The 19,707-nt window shown below is 42.4% G+C and overlaps 3 protein-coding genes across 6 annotated transcripts; 1 reads left to right on the forward strand and 2 right to left on the reverse strand.

Moving 5' to 3' along the window:
• Positions 1-17: 17 nt before the first annotated feature.
• Positions 18-2,443, reverse strand: Ahcy (adenosylhomocysteinase). Its single transcript, XM_020953105.2, has 3 exons — positions 2,229-2,443; positions 1,826-2,016; positions 18-1,256 (listed from the first exon to the last, which is right to left on the reverse strand). Exons 1-3 carry the CDS (start codon positions 2,251-2,253, stop codon positions 174-176), a joined length of 1,299 nt encoding a protein of 432 aa, XP_020808764.1. The 5' UTR covers positions 2,254-2,443; the 3' UTR covers positions 18-173.
• Positions 2,444-3,415: 972 nt separating this feature from the next.
• Positions 3,416-14,387, forward strand: tty (tweety). 4 transcript variants are annotated; one of them, XM_086839060.1, is made up of 8 exons: positions 3,416-3,766; positions 5,027-5,351; positions 5,803-6,288; positions 6,396-7,159; positions 7,302-7,471; positions 9,939-9,950; positions 10,032-10,983; positions 11,140-14,387. In XM_086839060.1, the coding sequence occupies exons 2-8, from the start codon at positions 5,214-5,216 to the stop codon at positions 11,579-11,581; spliced, it is 2,964 nt and encodes a 987-aa protein (XP_086695186.1). In that variant the 5' UTR covers positions 3,416-3,766; positions 5,027-5,213; the 3' UTR covers positions 11,582-14,387. The 4 variants fall into 4 exon arrangements, with proteins under 4 accessions (XP_086695186.1, XP_086695189.1, XP_086695188.1 ...); XM_086839061.1 differs by lacking the exon at positions 3,416-3,766 and adding an exon at positions 4,263-4,465; XM_086839063.1 differs by lacking the exon at positions 11,140-14,387 and having other exon boundaries at positions 9,939-10,165.
• Positions 14,388-15,500: 1,113 nt separating this feature from the next.
• LOC110184527 (pyridoxal-dependent decarboxylase domain-containing protein 1) lies at positions 15,501-19,610 on the reverse strand. Its single transcript, XM_020953102.2, has 6 exons — positions 19,111-19,610; positions 17,848-18,969; positions 17,477-17,764; positions 16,867-17,382; positions 16,615-16,808; positions 15,501-16,549 (listed from the first exon to the last, which is right to left on the reverse strand). The coding sequence occupies exons 1-6, from the start codon at positions 19,435-19,437 to the stop codon at positions 16,270-16,272; spliced, it is 2,727 nt and encodes a 908-aa protein (XP_020808761.1). The 5' UTR covers positions 19,438-19,610; the 3' UTR covers positions 15,501-16,269.
• Positions 19,611-19,707: the final 97 nt, after the last annotated feature.

A 19,707-nucleotide genomic window follows, 5' to 3' on the forward strand; every position in this document is an offset into this window, starting at 1 on the left:
TTATGTACTCGAGCATGTGTTGTGGTTTTTTCTCTCGATAAGAGTACGTGAGGTGTTTTTTTTATTGGAGCTTAGGGGGAACAGTGAAATGTGCCAACAATAGATATAACTAGTAGGTAACCAAAGCCGGCTCCGCAGCCACTGGGTGCGGGTGCGGAGATCGGTGTGGGCACTCAGTACCGGTAGTGATCGGGCTTGAAGGGGCCGGCCTGCGAGACGCCCAGATAGCTGGCCTGCTTGTCCGTCAGCTTGGTGAGCTTCACGCCCAGCTTCTCCAGATGTAGGCTGGCCACCTCCTCGTCGAGGATCTTGGGCAGAACGTGGACACCGACGGCGTACTTGTCGGACTTGGTGAACAGTTCGATCTGGGCAAGCACTTGGTTGGTGAAGGAGTTGGACATGACGAAGCTGGGGTGTCCGTGGGCGCAGCCCAGGTTAACCAGACGACCCTCGGCCAGAAGGATGATGTGCTTGCCGCTTTCCATGGTATAGCGATCCACTTGCGGCTTCACGTTCACCTTCTGCTTGGCGTTCGCATTCAGCCAGTCAACGTCGATCTCGATGTCAAAGTGTCCGATGTTGCAGACAATGGAGTCGTCAGGCATCTGGACGAGGTGCTCGCCGGTGATGATGTCACGGCAGCCGGTTGTGGTCACAAAGATCGAGGCCTCCTTGCAAGCCTCCTCCATGGTGGTCACCTCATAGCCCTCCATTGCCGCCTGCAGAGCATTGATCGGATCGATTTCGGTAACGATGACACGTCCACCGAATCCCTTCAGAGCCTGGGCACAGCCCTTGCCCACATCACCGTAACCGGCAACGCAGCACACCTTGCCTGCGATCATCACATCCGTGGCACGCTTGATGCCATCGATCAGGGACTCGCGGCAGCCGTACAGGTTGTCGAACTTGCTCTTGGTCACCGAATCGTTGACGTTGATGGCCGGAATGCCCAGGCGGCCCTCCTTGAACATCTTGTACAGGTTGTGCACGCCAGTGGTCGTCTCCTCGCTCAGTCCCTTAATACCCTTCAGATACTGGGGGAATTTCTCGTGGACCAGGTTGGTCAGATCGCCGCCATCGTCCAGGATCATATTCAGGGGCTGTCCATCGGGGAAGACCAGAGTCTGTTCAATGCACCAATTGTACTCCTCATCAGTCTCGCCCTTCCAGGCGTACACAGGCACTCCGGCGGCTGCAATGGCTGCGGCAGCATTATCCTGGGTGCTGAAGATGTTGCAGCTGGACCATTGGACCTGAAGGATACAATAGGGAATTAGTTATATTGAAATTATTAACAGAACTCTATTTGAACAAGAACAGGACAAGCTCTTGTTTAGGATAAGGATGCTCAATTGGTTACCAATGTAAGCCAGGCTTCTTCATTAACTAATTGGAAATTCTTGGTTACATTGCACAACTAGTTGGTAATTTTTAGTTAATTGTTCGGACTAGTTGGGAAGCTAATTAGTAGAGCTAGTTGGAACCTCTCCTTAGATAGTTGCCCATTATGATTCCGCAATAGTTGCCATGTGCGGGGATCAAAAAATAAGAAAACGCGCTGCGTCAGAGGAAATAACAATCTGGGGGTCTTATCTCGGGCTCCTTGAACTTGCCCCCCTCAGTCAAAACGAAAGTTTTGTTATTCAAATTGGCGCGTAAACAATAGATGATAAGGGCACAGCCCTTGGACACTATCTATCTATTTATAGTACTATTAGACAATTCTAGGTTTCCTAAACTGTTTTCTCGTTTTCAAAGTGAAGTTCTGTAATAATCCTTTGGATCTTCAAATAGAGATTTCCCCTATTAAATGGAAACCCACCTTGGCGCCCAGTTCAACGAGGGTTTCGATGAGGACGGCCGTCTGGACGGTCATGTGCAGGCAGCCGGCGATGCGGGCTCCATGCAGGATCTTGGTGGGACCGTACTTGCGCCGAACTGCCATCAGACCGGGCATCTCGTTCTCCGCGATGATGATGGCCTTGCGTCCCCATGGCGACAGGTTGATATCGGCTGTCGGCGGGAAGAGAAGGGAAAAGGAGGAGTTAGATAGGGTCAGATAAGCTCCCTGTGCTTGATTTACGCCTCTTTCAGCCTGGCCCAGCAACAACGTGCTCGTCTCGCCGCCGCACGTTTAACCTCAGAAACATGTGCGCGCCGCGCAGATGTGAGCTTGCCGCCTGTTGCCGGCCGACGACGATGTTCCACACTTATTTATAACTCACCAACTTTGTAGTTAGGCTTCGACATTCTCGCAAGGATTCAGGTCTTAGACGAGCAGCAGGCAGAACACAACCGAATAAAAGACGCGGGCAACGGTGAATGAAAAAAACACAAAACAGTGAGGCTCTTAAGACACCGGGCGGCGATAACGATACAATCGATAGTTTTGGGCCATCGGTACGACGATATCGCATAATCGAAATCGCATAACAGATATCTAACCTCGGAGTTGGCTCCATACAAAATAGGACAAAATCCAAAATGTAAGGCTTGTAATTTCGATTTACGAACGCGTGCACGGTATATAGGCTAACTAGGGGAAGATTAACGAAAATCGAATAACAGTGGGTTGTGTATTTGGCCTGTTAGCTAAGGCGCGAATTATGAAAATGGAACCAGATGGGAACCAGCAGAGAATCACTCGCTAAACCAGACCATGGAACCATGATAAGAAAAATACTAAATTAAATAAAAATAATAAATTGTTGAATAAAACATTAAGAAAAGTGACTGCCCAATAAATGGAAAAGCCATTCAAAACAATTTGGTGGGATTTTCATCTAAGTCAGGGAAATTACCTATTTCGTTCTTTTTAGATTATTTTAGTATATACCGCAGCGGAATGTTATGCCCCTCCCCGACAAGCAAAATCGACGCTAACTTTTACTAAAATCTTACACCCTTAAATGAATAGATGCAAGCTTTCAAGGTATCTCAAACGATAGAGCAAAATATTCTATAATTTCGAATTAAATCTCTATTAAATCTAACCCACAGATTTTAGAAATTAGCGTTTTCTTTTTTCGATCTCATTCTTAAGCACTGGCTTCATATCGATAGGGGCGCCTCCCACACCCTATCGATAAATTGCCCGCCAGAAATTAATCCTATTGACCATTTAAACAATTGTATAAAATATGCATGCCCCATGAATGGAATTGACATTCCAAGCATTTTGGTAGATGTTTCATCAAAATCCGTTCAGCCGTTTAAGAGAAAACATCACTTTTTTTTATTTATTTCCATTTATTATTTGATAGGAATTATTATTAAATAATTATAATATTTTTATTGCAACCGACTAAAACAGCTAAAGTTTAACCTATTAAAATGAATGGTATGTTCAAAAATTTCGAAAGTTTCGTCCTGTTTATTGAAAAATACCATTATATTTGTATCCCTGCATGATGGCCACACTGTCAGGGTTCGTGTGTTCGGGTTGTTCGGCTTTTCGTCCTGCGAGAACGACGGAACATCAACATCGTGTGTGTGCATAATCCAGAGGGTGTGACCAAATCGAACGACACCGAATTTTCATACTTTGCCCAGTCTTCGGAATGTGAAGGTCCTTGTTCGTGTGTTGTGTTGCCTTCTTTACTAAACTGCAAAAACAATAAATTAAGCTCAACCGAAAACTTCAATTAAGAAACCTAAACAAAGATAAGGAGCAACGCAAACTGTTTAAATCGAGATGCGAATAATGAATCAGATGATTGTGACGACGAGATCAAAGTTTATCAACTAAAGTGTGCTGCAAAAAGTAATTATTTCGAATTTCCGTGAATGGGGATTTTTAAGTGCCAGAAGAAAAGAGCTTTGTTTGTTCTGAAAAAAATGTGTGTACCCGAAATAGGGAGTGTTTTTGTTGGCGTTCGTTACTAAAATTTGTGCCAAAGAGTTGGCGAATTTAATTTATGCCGTTATTCTGTGCAAGCGTGTGGGTATTATTGTTGCATTTGTAGTAGTACAAAATGCTGCAGTTTTGTGTGGGTGTGCGAAAGAGACAGTGGTGGTGGGTGGCGGGTGGTTGGTGGGTAAAAAGGTGGTAACACCAAGGGGCAGCCAGGCCAAAGGCGGAAGGCGGAAAGTGGGCGCAGCAGAGCGAACTTTTAATCAATAGATATACAAACGCACTAACAGCTACATCGAGGGAGAGCGACTGCGCGCATGAGCGTGAGAGCGCGAGCTTAACAGTTACCGTTACCGCTGCTCTCTCTCTCTCTCTCTCTCTCTCTCTCTCTATCTCTCTCCTTGTTGTTGCACTGGACGAAGCGAGAAGAGGAAGACAAGTGAACAAAATTTCTATTGCGCTGGGCAGCATCCATCCGTCAATATAATACAAAATCAAAGCCAAAAAAAGAAAAGAAAATAACGAAAATGAAAAACGCCCAAAACATACTTAATTAAATAAATCCCAGCGGCGCCGGCGGACGGCAAAGCAATTGCAATGCAATTTCCGGTCTGTCCGTAAAGATTCGTCAATTAAATAGTGCCTAGAAGTGGGTACAACCTACTTATTGAGCAATTAAGGCCATGCCCACGCATGCACACCCACATATGTATATACGTATTTCTCTGTATGTGTGAGTGTGTGTGTATATATACATATATGCAGAACCGTTATTCGGAGTGTGTGCGTGAGAAATTGGGGTTAAAATTGCTGATCACCGAAAGGAAAACGAAGAGGAAGCTGAGAATGCAAACTATTGCATATTTTTGAGGGCTCACGAGCACCCATTACAGGATAGTCAATCAGTTGCAGAGGTGTCTAGACTATTGCAATACCCTACCGCAATGCAATATTAAATATATTAAAAAATTTGAGAAATAACTAAAGTTCTCCTGAAGGGTAAAATTGTTAAAAATTTTTGCCTCTTGTTTGTATAAATTTTACACAAAACTAGTCCTTTATTTCTGCCATATTTTTAGCTGACATAGTGCAATTAAATTAAAGAGAAGCTTACTCTTGGTGTTGATTAAAAGCCTCTTCTTCCCCTATTCTTGTACCCCTTAATCACAGTGCACTGCAATTTAGATTTGGTGTCAAGAGCTTAGGAAACTTAGGCCCGTGAGCACGTAGCAGGAAAACGCAGCAGCTGTGGCGACTAAGGGAAATTCCACCAGGAACAACAAAGGAATATAGAGTCAAGACACACACACACACACACCAGAGCACAGACAACGGACGAGGAAGAAACTAGGAGAGGATGGGCGACTATCACGAGTTTACGGACCAGTACAAGGTGCCGGTGATAGCGAAGCTACTCCATGCCCTGCCCCACTATAACATCACGTTCCATAAGATCAATAGCACGTTCCGGCCCAATGATGAGATCTATCTGGAGGTGAGTTATAGTAGATATATTTATTAATCCATAGTCTTTTATTAAAATTTTAGTCTTCCTCGTATCCTTAAATTGAAGTCGTATCCTTTTTCTGTTTTTTTTTTTCCTTACAAATTCTTAAAGCTAGTTATTATAGTTAATTTGTATTTATTAAAGCTTAGAGGCAAAATTTAAATATAATAAACTAATTAAAATAAAATTTAATAATTTAATTTATTGAAATATTATAATTAACTCCAGAAAAGGTTAGATTTAACCACATTTTGAATTTTACTGATACATTCTTTACATTCTGATCTGATTTAGATTATTAAAATGGAAAGTAGTTTATATAAATGTTCTTAAATATATATGTAGTTTTGTATTATTTAAATTAATATCAGGATCTTAGGGTAATCATTTCTTTAATTAATTTATTTTAAATGATACCTATTTACATTTTCCCCCACAGAGTTTGGGCATCTTGGGCTCTGTGCCGGCCGCCCTGCTCATTGTGTCGCTGCTGGGATTGCTCTTCTATTTAATGACCCGCTGCTGTGACCGGAAACCACGTCCTGCTCACTCGATCACCAGCTTGAAAGTGGCCCTCTCCATAGTCACGGTCATGTGCTGTGCGGCCATCGGATTGGGATTGTATGGCAATGATGATCTGCACAATGGACTGCTGGAGGTACTGACGGCGGGCAGGAAGGTGGACAATTTGGTGACCACCATAAGGAATCAAACGCACATCCTGGAGAATACCCTGACGAATCGTATACGGCCGCAGCTGGTGGAGCTGGCGGATATCTTTGATCAACCGGTGTCCAATCAAACGGCGCTCTCCAAGCTCTTTGTTTCGCTCAATATTGTCCAGGGAAATGTTACTTTGGCCACAAATGCAGCCAGTGATATACGACGACCCCTAATGGGTATCTCCATGACGCACTTCCTGACGGTAAGAGGATTTCTGTCTTGCAAAAGTAATAATAATTATGTTAAAGCTCATCATATCCTTTTGCTTATAAATCATTCGGAAAACTTTAAACACTTTTGTTTTTACAGCGCGGTGACCAATGGGAGCTGATCCGCTGGCCCGGCACGGTGGCCACCTTGGCCCTACTCCTTGTCCTATGCGCTGTTCTCCTGGTGGGCGTGGCCCGGCACTCACGCTGCGCCCTAATCCTGTTCAGCGTCTGCGGTTTGCTGGCTGTGACTGGTTCCTGGTTGATGTCTGGCTTATATCTTTCCTCCTCGGTGGCTGTCGGTGATCTGTGCATCTCGCCGGCGGACTTCCTGGTATCCACCGCTCCTCGGGACTTGCCCACCAATGTGCTGCTCCACTATACCCAATGCGAGCCGGGTCACACGAATCCTTTCACACAGCGACTGAGGGAGTCGCAGAATTCGCTGAATAACGCCCGGAGCGCTATGGCGACCGTGATGAAGATATCCCTGGTGCTGTTCAAGTCATCCGGATTGCAGCCCAAATTGGGAGCTGTGAATGCGGATTTGAATAGCAGTGAGAGATTGCTGACCCAATTGACAGCTCTGGTGGACTGCAAGGCGGTTCATCACAACTTCCTGGCCGCTGCCCGAGGACTGTGCGAGGGTGGATTACTGGGACTGGTGCTGATGCTCATAGCCAGCTTCATAGCTGCCATACTGCTGACCATTATGGTTTGGGTGGATTCGCACACTTGGATCTACATACGGAAGAGGAATGACTATGCCCAGGTGGACGAACCATCGTATATATCACATCCGGCTCCACAGAATCACCAGCAGATGATGAATGCCGCCAGGACACTGCCACGCAATCATAATGGGTATGTTTTTGAAGATCCCACTGTGACCCGTCCCGCCCGATTCCCGCCTCCAATCTCTCGCTCTCTCTCTCTCTCTTCTCTCTCGTCCCCTTTGTTTCGTTTTCTCTGTGTTTTTCGCCTGCCGCCGGCATCTGATTTCCAGGCACTTCAGTCCACCGGTCATCAGTGGCTCCCACACGCTGCAGCATCCCAGCAAGCGGCAGCAGCACGAGATGATGGCCCACGCCCACATTCAGCAGAATATGCGCGCCATGGGCACCCACACGCTGGGCCGGCTGCCCTCGCATAACCACAGCCCCACCCACATGACCGGTAAGTCCTTGGGGTCGCAGTGTCCCCTCCACTGGGGCAGCGTCCACACCCAAAACATATCCAAGAACATGTCCACCTTTCTCTACTCTATATGTGTGTGCACTGGAAGAAAATGTCTGCTAGATGAGGAAATTGTTCAAATAAGAAATGCTAGAAATTATAAATGAAAAAGTTAAGAAATTGCATCTTAATTTAAAATATTTACGAAAATAATACAACATAAAATAATATAACATTAAATTCCACCATCTTGAAGATTTCTAATGCCGATGATCCACCATCTTGAAGATTTCTAATGCCGATGATCAGTTTGTCCCCTAGTTCATAATTAACAAAAAAGGAAAAGTTATAGTTTTTTTTTCTTCAAATTTTCCAATCGTCCCTGTGGCAGGTATATATATATATGTATATATAGTCTACCGATTCGCCATGATCCGACTTATATACCAGTAATATTATATAGAAGAAAAACTTCATAGTTTCCTTCAAATAGCTTAAATTTGTTCCAAAACAAATCTCACACATCTGTACTTATGATTCTCAACTTGTTCTAACATCCCCGGAACGAAGTGCCTTCTTCTGGCCTGGTCTCAGATATGTGTTGTGTTACAAAAGTTGCAAGTCATTGTTTATTAGTGTTCAAAGTTACTCACTGATCATACTTATTTATTGGTCATAGATACTTATTGATCATAGTTACTCACTGATCTTAGGTACTTACTGATCATAGTTACTTACTCTTCAGAGATTCTTATTAATAATAGTTAATTACTGGTCATAGATACTTAATGCTCAGAGTTACTTACTGCTCATAGATACTTACTGATCTTAGTTAATCACTGATCATAGTTCTATAAATCGTCCGATTGTTCCTATGGCAGCTATATAAATGTATATATATAGTCCACCGATTCGCCATGATCCGACTTATGTACCAGTAAAATTATATAGAATAATAACTCCATAGTTTCATTTAAATAGCTTAAAATTGCTCCAAATAAAATCTCGCACATCCGTGCATATGATTCTCAACTTGTTCTAACATCCCTGGAACGAAGTGCCTTCTTCTGGCCTGGTCTCAGATATGTGTTGTGTTACAAAAGTTGCAAGTCATTGTTTATTAGTGTTCAAAGTTACTCACTGATCATACTTATTTATTGGTCATAGATACTTATTGATCATAGTTACTCACTGATCTTAGGTACTTACTGATCATAGTTACTTACTCTTCAGAGATTCTTATTAATAATAGTTAATTACTGGTCATAGATACTTAATGTTCAGAGTTACTTACTGCTCATAGATACTTACTGATCTTAGTTAATTACTGATCATAGTTCTATAAATCGTCCGATTGTTCCTATGGCAGCTATATATATGTATATATATAGTCCACCGATTCGCCATGATCCGACTTATATACCAGTAATATTATATAGAAGAATAACTTCATAGTTTCATTCAAATAGCTTAAATTTGTTCCAAAACAAATTTCGCGCACCTATGCATATGATTCCCAACTTGTTCTAACATCCACGGAACGAAGTGCCTTCTTCTGGCCTGGTCTCAGATATGTGTTGTGTTACAAAAGTTGCAAGTCATTGTTTATTAGTGTTCAAAGTTAATTACTGATCATACTTACTCACTGGTTATAGATATTTACTGATCATAGATACTTACTGTTTAGAGTTAATTACTGATCATAGTTAATTAATGTTGATTGATACTCATTGATCATAGTTACTTACTTCCTCTACATTAAAGATTCCTGTGGCAGTTATACTATATAGTATTCCGATTTTCTTAAAACTAAAAACTAAATTCTAGGATAATGAAAGATAGCTCTTAATCAAATTAGATAAAAATAGTTTAAAAAATAGGTCTAAAAATTTGTACAAGTGTGAATGGCATACATTTTCTTCCAGTGAACGTGTACATCTGTATATCAATCCTTGTATTCATATCGAATTGAGATCGAATTGAGCTTGAATCAAGTTAAAATGTCTTTTCCTAAGAGTATTATTGACAATACAATTTCAAAAATTAATAAATTAAATGTTTTGTAGATTAAACTTTAAAATAAAATATAAATATCATTAAGAATCTCTCTCAGCTGGAACATTTGGTATCCACATAAAATAATAAACATACTTACAGCTTTAGCTGCTTGGAAATCAATAAGTAAATATATAAATAAATGACTTTAGTTAATTTTTGAATAATATAATAATGCCAATTCGCTCAATTTGCTCCCCATCAATATACGTTTATATTATATAATCTCATTCCATGCAAATAATGCCTGCGCCCATCGTTCCATCGTTCCACCGTTGCGTCAACCTGCATTCTCCATTCGCACCTGCATTGTGCATCCTGCATCCTGCATCCTGCCTCCTCATCCAACTCCACATCCTTCGTCCGACCCGCCTATTTGCTAATTGTTACCTGTGTGTGTGCATTCTTGTAGGTCCCAATAATGGTAAATATGCAACCCTAAGCAAACAATGCAAGACATTGGAAGCCAATGATTTTTACTGAAAATCGTCGCCACCTTCCGCAGCAGGAGCAGCAGCCAATGTCGCCGCCAATCTACCACCGACGACGCAGGCCGCCCAACAGCAGCAGCAGCAGCAACAACAGCAACAGCAGCAGCAGCAACAGCAGCAGCAGGCACAGCAGCAGCAGCAGCAACAGCAGATGGGAGGACCGCAGCCGATATATTGCCACCATCCGCACCAGCATCCGCATCCACATCCGCATCCCCACCAGCATCCGCATTCGCATTCAGCCGCCGCCGTGGCCGCTGCAGTGCAGCATCAGCATGCGATCTACCATCAGCAGCAGGCGCAGGCGCAACAGTATGGCACATACACAACGGCGGCCCACCATGCGCCGCATCACTTGGGATCGGGTCAGAGCCAGATCTACCAGCAGATACCGGCTCACCTGGCCCCACAATTGGCGGCCAATGGGAATCCGCATTCCATCTACCAACCCCTAGTTGCCGTCAGCCAGGGTTCCATTTATGTTTCGAACTTGGCCACGATGAGGAGACAGAATAGCCAGGGTGGTCCCCAGATACCGGCGCATCAGCATCCGCCGATTTTACAGCAGCAGCAGCAACAGCCACCGCCTCCGTCGCAGCAACAGCAGCAGTTGCATCAGTTAAAGTCACCGCAGCAACATCAACAGCAGCTCCAGCACCAGCATCAGCAGCAGCAACAGCACCAGCACCAGCAACAGCAGCACCAGCAGCAGCAACATCATCAGCAGCAGCAACAGCAACCGGAATCGGATGTTATTCCCATTAGTACGGCAATGGATAGCGCCATTTATGATCGCGATAAGCAGATCTACAAATGCTCCACTCTCAGGCAGGGCGGCAAGTTTGATCCCAAGTACAAGCCATCGATACTGAATTGCCCCCTGCCCGAGATCCCCAAGGATGCGGAGCAGCCCAAGGTGGAGTCCATCTATCAGCAGCAACAGGCCCAGCACCAGAATTACTCCAAGTAGGTTTTGTTTTATACTTTTATTGATGTGAAGAGGGTTTACTTTTGTTCTTTACTTTTTGTGGGGTATGCATCTTAATATAATATAGTTTTTTAATTTTTTTAGTTACTTGTTTCTTAACTTTGTAACATTATCATTGGATCTTTCCCATTTAGAACGCTGCAGCGTCCACCAATGAAGCTGCCGCCGCAGATGAAGGCGATTCCACCGCCACGCATTGGTACGCCCACATCGCCACCGCCGCCCGCCAATCAGCCGCTGAACGATGCCATCGGAATAGTGCCGGCTGGCCTCCAGAATGGAGGAGGAGGTGGAGCAGGAGGAGCTGGAGCAGGTGGTGCCAATGAGGATACTTCATTGCCGCCGCCACCTCTGGAGGCGCAGGCGGAGGCGGTCAAGGGCAGGATGGGATCGGGAGCGGCCAATGGCAAAATCCTGCATAATGGAGCCGGAGGAGGAGGAGGCGGTGGTGGTGGTGGTGGTGGAGGAGGAGTGACCAGCGGTGGAGGTGGTGGAGCGGTGGATGATGATGATGACCTGCCGCCACCGCCGCCAGCGATAACCGATGAGAGCAACTATGCGGTCACGGAGCTGTAAGATGGCATCAACGACAAGGGATAAAGGATATTCCGCAGGAATTGGTCGAGCCTGTAGGACCTGGACATTGGGATGGGATGGAGTCTTCCTAGAATTCTCGTGTATGATAGGCAATGGACATGGCAATGGCATTGCTTGGGATGGGCGGCGAGTGTTCCTTCTTGATTTGTTTGCACTTTTTGCGTATCGTACCGTATCGTAATCGTATCCTAGAACCGGAATCCTGCTCTTCGACTTTTGTACATACTTTATACAAAAACCTACATATATCTGGGCTCTCCAAGGATATAAGCTGATGTACTAAGCATATGAAGCACACAAAACACACAAAGGACAGACGGACGGGACTCATGTACCATATTATATATGTATCAGCGATCTATTACTTATAAAACATTATACATATAAACTTATATCCATTTAGGACACGGTTATTCCTTTTTGATAATAGCATATTTGTACCACTTTTAAAGCTAAACCAACCAACAAAAAAAGAAATTGTCTAAATGATACAATTTTTTTTTATTTTAATTACCAAAAATATTACTTATATATATTATTATATACATATATATATAGGTATATAAATTGTGTATCCCCCTGCAAACCAACTGGAACTTGAACCTAAAAACTAACCAACCACCAAAGCGGAATTTCGTGTTTAGGATGGATCTGTAGGCCATAAGTCCTAGAATGTAGTAGAAAAACGTTAGAGAAGAATTTTTAAGACACTTTTTCGGGAGTCAATTTTTTTTTATATATATAGACAAACAACGGGCAACTGAATGGGCGTGCAGATGGGGCGTGGCATGGTCTTTGTTTAACAATTGTTTTAAATATTCACCTTGGAACCGAATACTGATAATTGTAGTTAAAAACATGTAGATATTGACAACTCATAAACACACTCTTTTCTACACTCACTTTCTATATTTTCTCCTACTCAAAGTTATAGTTATTTAATGAATTATTTAATTTATGGTTTAAGTTCCTGACATCCTTGAAAGAGGAGCTTTCCTTGCTTAATTTTGTAAGAAAATTTAAAATAGAAAAGTCCTCGTGTATGCCAAATAAATCATTTCCCCATTAGTTAATGATTAATTGCAAACCAAATAATATATATTTTAATAAAGAACTGCTATCATTAAGTTCCTCATATACTCTACTTAAGGACATTGCCACAATCTTGCCCGGTTCCACGACCATTCAGATTGGATCCAACCCGTTTAGTGCTCGACTCTGTCCTGGGTCTGGGTTGTGCTGCGGACGATCTGAAATCCAAATATATATATATAGGGATCGTCCGGGACTGGTGGGATCAATCGATTGGCGGGTCTCCAAAGTTCTGCCATTCGATTTGAGCCTGCAATCTTATTGTTTATCTAAAAAACAAACCTAAGCTTAACATGGAATGCATTTATTTAAACATAAACATAAACAAGAATTAGAGTGCTAACTGTATATTTAGTAGCTAAACGAAAGCAAGGCATAGGCATATATAGCATAAACCGAAATAACCGATTATATATACCGACTTGGCATATGGAACCGAGAGCAATATGGAAACTAAGCAACACAAAAGTACTGCCCCCAAAAAAACAAAGAAAACAAAACACAACCGACAAAAATGGGAACCGACAACTAACAAAAGTTATATATAGAGGTATACACGAAGCGATATACATATATACACATAGTTATATACAAGGTATTGAATTATAAAAGAAAAAAATAGTTATATACAAGATACATACTATATATATATATATATAGAAATATATATAGCAGCAAAACAGCAAGGAAAACCAATTGAATGATTCAAAAAAACCATGCATTTTTAGAAAATTTCGAATGACAACGGAAATGTAAGCCAGAGGCCAATTTTGGACGAGAGGAAGAGATATAGATATAGATGATATAGAAGGCCAATCAACTAATTAAAACCCGAGCACTGCCCAACCGACAGCGAAAGTTCTCAACATTTACCAAAAAATTTAGCTATATAATGGAAACGAAAACCCGAAACTAGATAGTACCAAAGGCAAGATAACAATAAGATGGGTAACGCGACTAACTTGCCCAAAGTTTTGAGCGTTCAGACAGATCTTGAATGATTGAAATTACAAGTGAGTGCTCACAGTGTTACCTATCTTTTGTAGTATTTTGTCCTCGATACCATCTCCCCCAATACGGCGCACATTGAAATGATCAATTGTAAGATATAAAATAAACAATCGAGTACTCAAATCGAAATAACTCAATAATCGTAGAGCGTAAAAGAGGCGGGACATTTTTAAAAAAGAAGTAAATATGTATAGATCGTGTAAAGAGACAAAAAACCGAACAAACTAATCAAGTTTTTTATTCGCTTATATTAATTAATTACAAGTTATACAAATAAAAAGAAGAAAGAAACAAAAAAAAATATTAAAATCCTCCTCAAGGGGTTGAGAATCCTTTAAGGATTAAATAGCACATGAACAACACGCCCCCTTCCAAAAACTAAAAAAAAAATCAGTATCAAAAAAAGGACAAAAAAAATTGCATTGGAAAATCCAAAAACAACCCCCCCCCCTTAGGAGATGAATTTTGGGTCATGGAAGATTCGAGCCTAGATCGAAACTCCTTTCTATACAAACAAATAATAAAAATACATAATTAATAATAAACACAATTAGTTCGTAAATATATTTCTGTGTTAAATGTTGTCATCGTACGCGTTGTAGTTATTACAAAAACAAAAACCACACAAAAAAGAAGATAACAAAACAAAAGTTAATACACAAAGAAATCCGAAAAATAAAAATAATTAAGATGATGGGATCGAAATTCGCAACATTTTTTTCGACAAAGCTCAACGGCTGCAGCAATAATGCAAGATAAGAATGAGTTGTACAACATATAAATATATATATATATATATATATATTTAAATATATAGTATATATATATATGCATACCGATATAGTTAAAGAAAATGTAAAGAAGTGAGGCAAAAAAAAATAAATAAAATCGAAGCGCTTAGTGGCATATTGAAAACAAACAAGTAATGGTAGAAAAAATAACACGACAACAGAAATAAATTCTAAAACAAAACAAAAATAAAAAATAAAAACAAAATGTATGAACAGTTTAAAGAAAAATCTTGTAAGAAAAACGAAAAACACAGAAATGTACTAAATAAGTGAGTGTGCGCGTTCCAGAAATCCGAAAAACAACATTGGCCCAATTCAATTTGGCGGGAATTTCGAATCCGAAACTGAAGGGAAAACATTATATTTCTGGAATGCATAAATATTTTATGCGCAAAATATAAAAAACAAAAAAAAAAAATGAAAAGGATTAATGAGAGAAGAGCAACAAAACGATTTGGGAAAGTTTCTTTCAAAAGCAAAAGGCGGCAAGGTAAAACGCTAAAGATCCCAACAAATATTAAATAAAAATAAAATAAAAGTATAAAATTTAAATGCATTTGTTAGATGGATAATATTTGTTTATTTGATTCTTTGTTCATTTTTTGTTTTAATGGGAGAAATTAAATAAGAAGTTTGCAAAGCTTCCAGGTAGGTTTCATCTTTAAGAGAAACTTAAATGTGCTTTAAATTAATGTTTATATATTTATAAATTAATTTTAATTTCTTTTCTAAGCCTCAGCACACACAATATTAACAAAATATAAAAGAATTAGTGGTGTTACATTTTAATTTATAGGTAAACAAGAAAGAAAACTTGCTTTGGGAAGCGCTGTTTATAAACCTTTGCAGTTTGTTTATGCGAGGCTAGAAAATTATAATTATTAAGCAGTAAAATACTTACCAACGTCAATGATTTTTTTAATTTTTAGACATAATAAATGTGGGTTAGGTAAAAAATGATAAACTGAGAAAGAGCGGTACACATATAGAAAAATATCATGTTATCTCTGTCTAAATTACTTCTCATTTTATTTCATGTTTATGTTTTTTTTTTTTTTGTTTTGTTTTATCAGATTTTGTGCAGATTTATGTTTTCTTATACAGCAGCAATTTGTAAAATAAATATATATTTTTTTTTGTCATTTAATTATATACTTTTGTTATTTAATTTCTTACGTTTTGTTTTTTCACTTAGCTTCTTTAAAAATAAGAATAGCGCAATTTATTGCTTTGCACAATTGAACATTGAACAATTGCCTATTTAATATATATGTATGTATATATACATATATTTATTTATATATATATCTTTCTCAAAGGTACTTGCATCTGATTAATAAATACAGAAACGAGAAAAAAAGGGGTTACAAAAATAAAATGTTAGCGAAAAAGGAAGGCTTAATATTTCTTTCAGGCTAAGGATACAACAATAAATGGGATTAAGGTATAAGATAACATAATATAATATATATATAAAGATCATAGGAATAGAAGTATATGCATAAATACATAAAAGCAATTAAATTGGGTTTTCTGTTTCGATCATCATCATCATCTCCTTCTTTGGAATTAATTTGTATATTTTTTTTTATTTTTGCATGCTCTTGGATATTTTTTGGATCTTCTCTCAACTATTCCATATCGTTGTCGCCGCAAAGAAGTCCACTTTAGCTGGCTGTGACTTTTGATCTATTAAGTTTATCTGCTTTTCCTTTTGTTTGTCATCTAGGGTTTTAAGGGGTTTTTCTTATTCATTTGTTTTTCCTTTTGTTGCTAATTATTGTTAATTGCACTGTTGGGGGCGGCAACCAGTTCCGGAACGCTGGACGCACTACTCTGGCTCACGGTACGTGCGTGATCCACATGGTTTTGCGTGGCCGCCGACTGCTCAGGGGTTTCTTCACCAGAACCGGGCACAGTCACTGGCTCCACCGTGGGGAAGACAGGGGCTGTTTGCGTCGCTGTCCCAACGGGCGTCTGCACCATGGGCGTTGGTGGCGAACGATTCGCCGGCAATTGATGGGCAGTGGCTCCGGTCATCTGCATGTGGTACCTGAAAATCAAGCAGAATAAGAAGGTAAGAAGAGATTACTTGCTACTGCCTTGCATTTCACTCACTTGTAAATGTTCTCTGTGCTCTCGACTACGCCCTGCGTGAGATTGAGGCTGCGTCCCTTAATACCAGTCTCTTTGGCAGGCGGTGACCACCAGTTGAAGACACGTCCCACAACGGGCACGTGCCGAAGGATGCCCTCTTGCCAGAGCTTCTCTTCCGATTCGCGCTGCAAGTCCGCTGTGACAGCTTCGATGCCCTGAAATTACTTCAAATATAAACAAGAGCCAAAAACAGAGCTTTGTTGGCCTACTGACCTTCTTGACAATCTCCGACATGGTATCCAGAACACGCGAATTCTCCTGCACACTCTTGCCCACCGTAACGACCAGATCAAGCAGCTCCTCCACCTCTGTTTCGTGGGTAACCATACCGAAACGCACACAAATCAAGCCATCGGTACCCTCGCCCAGGGAGAAGGCATTATCCGTGGATTTGAGGGCCTCCACCAGATCGATATTGAGCTTATTCAACTCCGTTTTGGCCTGGTCCGTGAGCAGAGCCTCCCATCCCTCGGGCACGAATCGAACACCACCCATGCCTGCCCATTCGGGCAGGGAGACTAGACGCAGCACATCGCTGCGCTCAACCAAATGGATGAAGCGTGCCTTGTGCTTGATCGTTGCCCGCAAAATGTCCACATGTGCCTCCAGGCTCTGAGCAAAGCTCTCCAGATTTTCAGAGCTTGGTGGCTGCTCACCCAGACCCAATTCCAGGGGACAATAGCGGATGCAGCTGCCGTGTGTTGGGTGTTCAATCACCTCGAAGTCAAACTGGAAAAGTAATTAAAAATATATTTATAATTTCAATTTAAATGTTCATACATTTCCTCTGTAATATGTTTTATTTTGCAATTTCTATACTTACATTTGGACAGTCGCGCTGAAGAATCTGGCCCAGCCAGGAGTTGAGGCGATCGAAGTAGGAAGCATTGTGGACCTTCTCCAGCGGCTTCAGACCGTCGGCTGTCTCCCGCTCAGCAGTGGCAACGGCGGCGGCGGCGGCAGAGCTACTGCCTCCTAATGGAATGGTGGTACTGCCATCAAATTGATAGGCGACAACAGGAGCGGCGGCATCGAACAAGGCCTGTACATCAAAGGGGCTCGGAATGATGTCCGATAATGAGGCTCCAGTCTGTGCCCCAGGTGTGTGACTCTAAAATAAATAAAAGGAAAATTTAGGAAATTAATACCGATATTGATATAATTATAGAAATGAGTATAAAGAGTAGCACTCACCAGCACCCTGATGCCTTCACACTTGGAGGCAATCTCGAAGAGAATACTGCATGTCTGGAATGCCACGTGCAGACGCTCCGCAATGGCCTTTCTGCCCAATGCCTGGAGACTGGTCCACAGGCTCAGCGCGTTGAGGCGTCGGGACAGGATCGGATCGGATTCAAAGGCACTCAGCGCGCTATTCTGCAGCGGACGGTGCAGCAGGACGATGGGCAAGCTGGGCACGCCCAGCCAGCTGCCCAAATTGAGGGCCATCGAGTGAAGCACCTCCTCCACGTGACCCTGATTCTGGGCACAGACCAGCGCGGCCAGGCCATGGCCGCTGGCATGTAGCCACATGTTGTGCGCCTTGCAAACGTCTCGCAGACGGAGCAAATTATCCACGTAGCCGCAGAGCGAGGCTCCAATGTCGGCCACCACCAGCAGAGGCGTACGATTGTTGCTCACATCCAGCTGGATCTGCTTCTGTAGCAGCGTCACATCCATGGTGCCGTTCTGGCTGTGCTCGGGTATGATCTTGATGGCTTCCAGTGGAATTCCCAGCTGCCGGCAAGCATACTGCAGCCTCACCGGCGTCGTGTTCTCCGAAATGTAGAACGTGGGCAGCGCTAGGGCCGGAATGCCGCCCTCTAGATAGCCAGGGCAGCGAGCGACTATAGCCAGGCGCACTGTACGCAGAACGGCATCCGCATTGTCCGCATGGAAGCTGCTTGCCGGGTTCCCGAAGTGGAACAAGGTGCCCAGCCAGCGGGTGGCGTCGCCGGAAATACTGTTCGTGACCCGAAGCAACTGCTGGCGATCGAGGTGCGACAGATACGCCACGATGCTGTGCGAGATGAGCGCCAAGTGGGAGACGTCGTCCAAGGCGGGCAGCGGAAACTCCGGGTCATCGTCACTGTCCGTGTAGGAGACCAGTTGCTCCAGCGACTTGAGAATATCCGAGGGCACACGGTGCTCCGCCGGCAGCAGGTAGTCCTCCGGTCTAGCCTGCTGCTGCTGTTGCTGCTGCTCCTCTTCTTCCGGCGAGTCACGGGCCAGTTCGGGTGTGGAAACCTTTACGTTCTCCAAGCGCTGCAGCACCTGCGAGGAGCGCAGCTCCAGTTCCGCCAGTCCCGAGCGTATCTAACATGGTTAGCAATCAATTAACATTACTATCATTAACCCAATGCAGAAAAAGTAAACAAAAAAGCGCTGAGAAGTTGACGTGTCTTCCGTCGTCGTCAGCAAAATGAAGGCAAAGAATATCCACGAAACGAAACTCACACTGGATGCGGCTATTTCGGATACCGCTGGCGTTGATGGGCCGGGATCCGGCACCATAACGGTGCTCTGTTCCACGGCCGAACTCTGGCCGGGATCGTCGTCCGATCTGCCAGCCGTTGACATGGTTCCAATGCGATCTAATTCCACAAATCGCTGGCGATGAAAAATAATTGTTTTCGTGCCCGCTACGTGTGTGTGAGCTTGTGTGTGTATGGGTGGGTCAGAGGAGAGGGTAAGGGTGTGTGTGTCTGTAAGAAAGGTGTGACCGTAGCATGGGTGGCAAAAATATCCTGCGATTGGTGTGTGCCGGTGCCGATAGAATTCCATGATCTAATCGATGAACTAGTTCCAGGGAAAAATTGTTTCCAGTAATTACTAACGATTTAGTACTTATAGAAATTTTTAAATTATTTTAGAATTTAACTGATAATTTTTATGTGTGTTTGTTTCCTCTGAGGAAAATGTAGTTTTGAAAACGTGGGTATTTAATGTGTTTTAATAATATATTGTTGTGTGCAGTAGGTATGCCTTTTTAGGTCTGACAACTTTAAAAAAGCATACCTGTTTTTTACATAACAAATTCCCCACTTTCATTCT

This window comes from Drosophila serrata, unplaced genomic scaffold (genome assembly GCF_035046125.1).
Source record: "Drosophila serrata isolate PLE 108 unplaced genomic scaffold, ASM3504612v1 contig_362, whole genome shotgun sequence".
NCBI classification, from domain to species: domain Eukaryota; kingdom Metazoa; phylum Arthropoda; class Insecta; order Diptera; family Drosophilidae; genus Drosophila; species Drosophila serrata.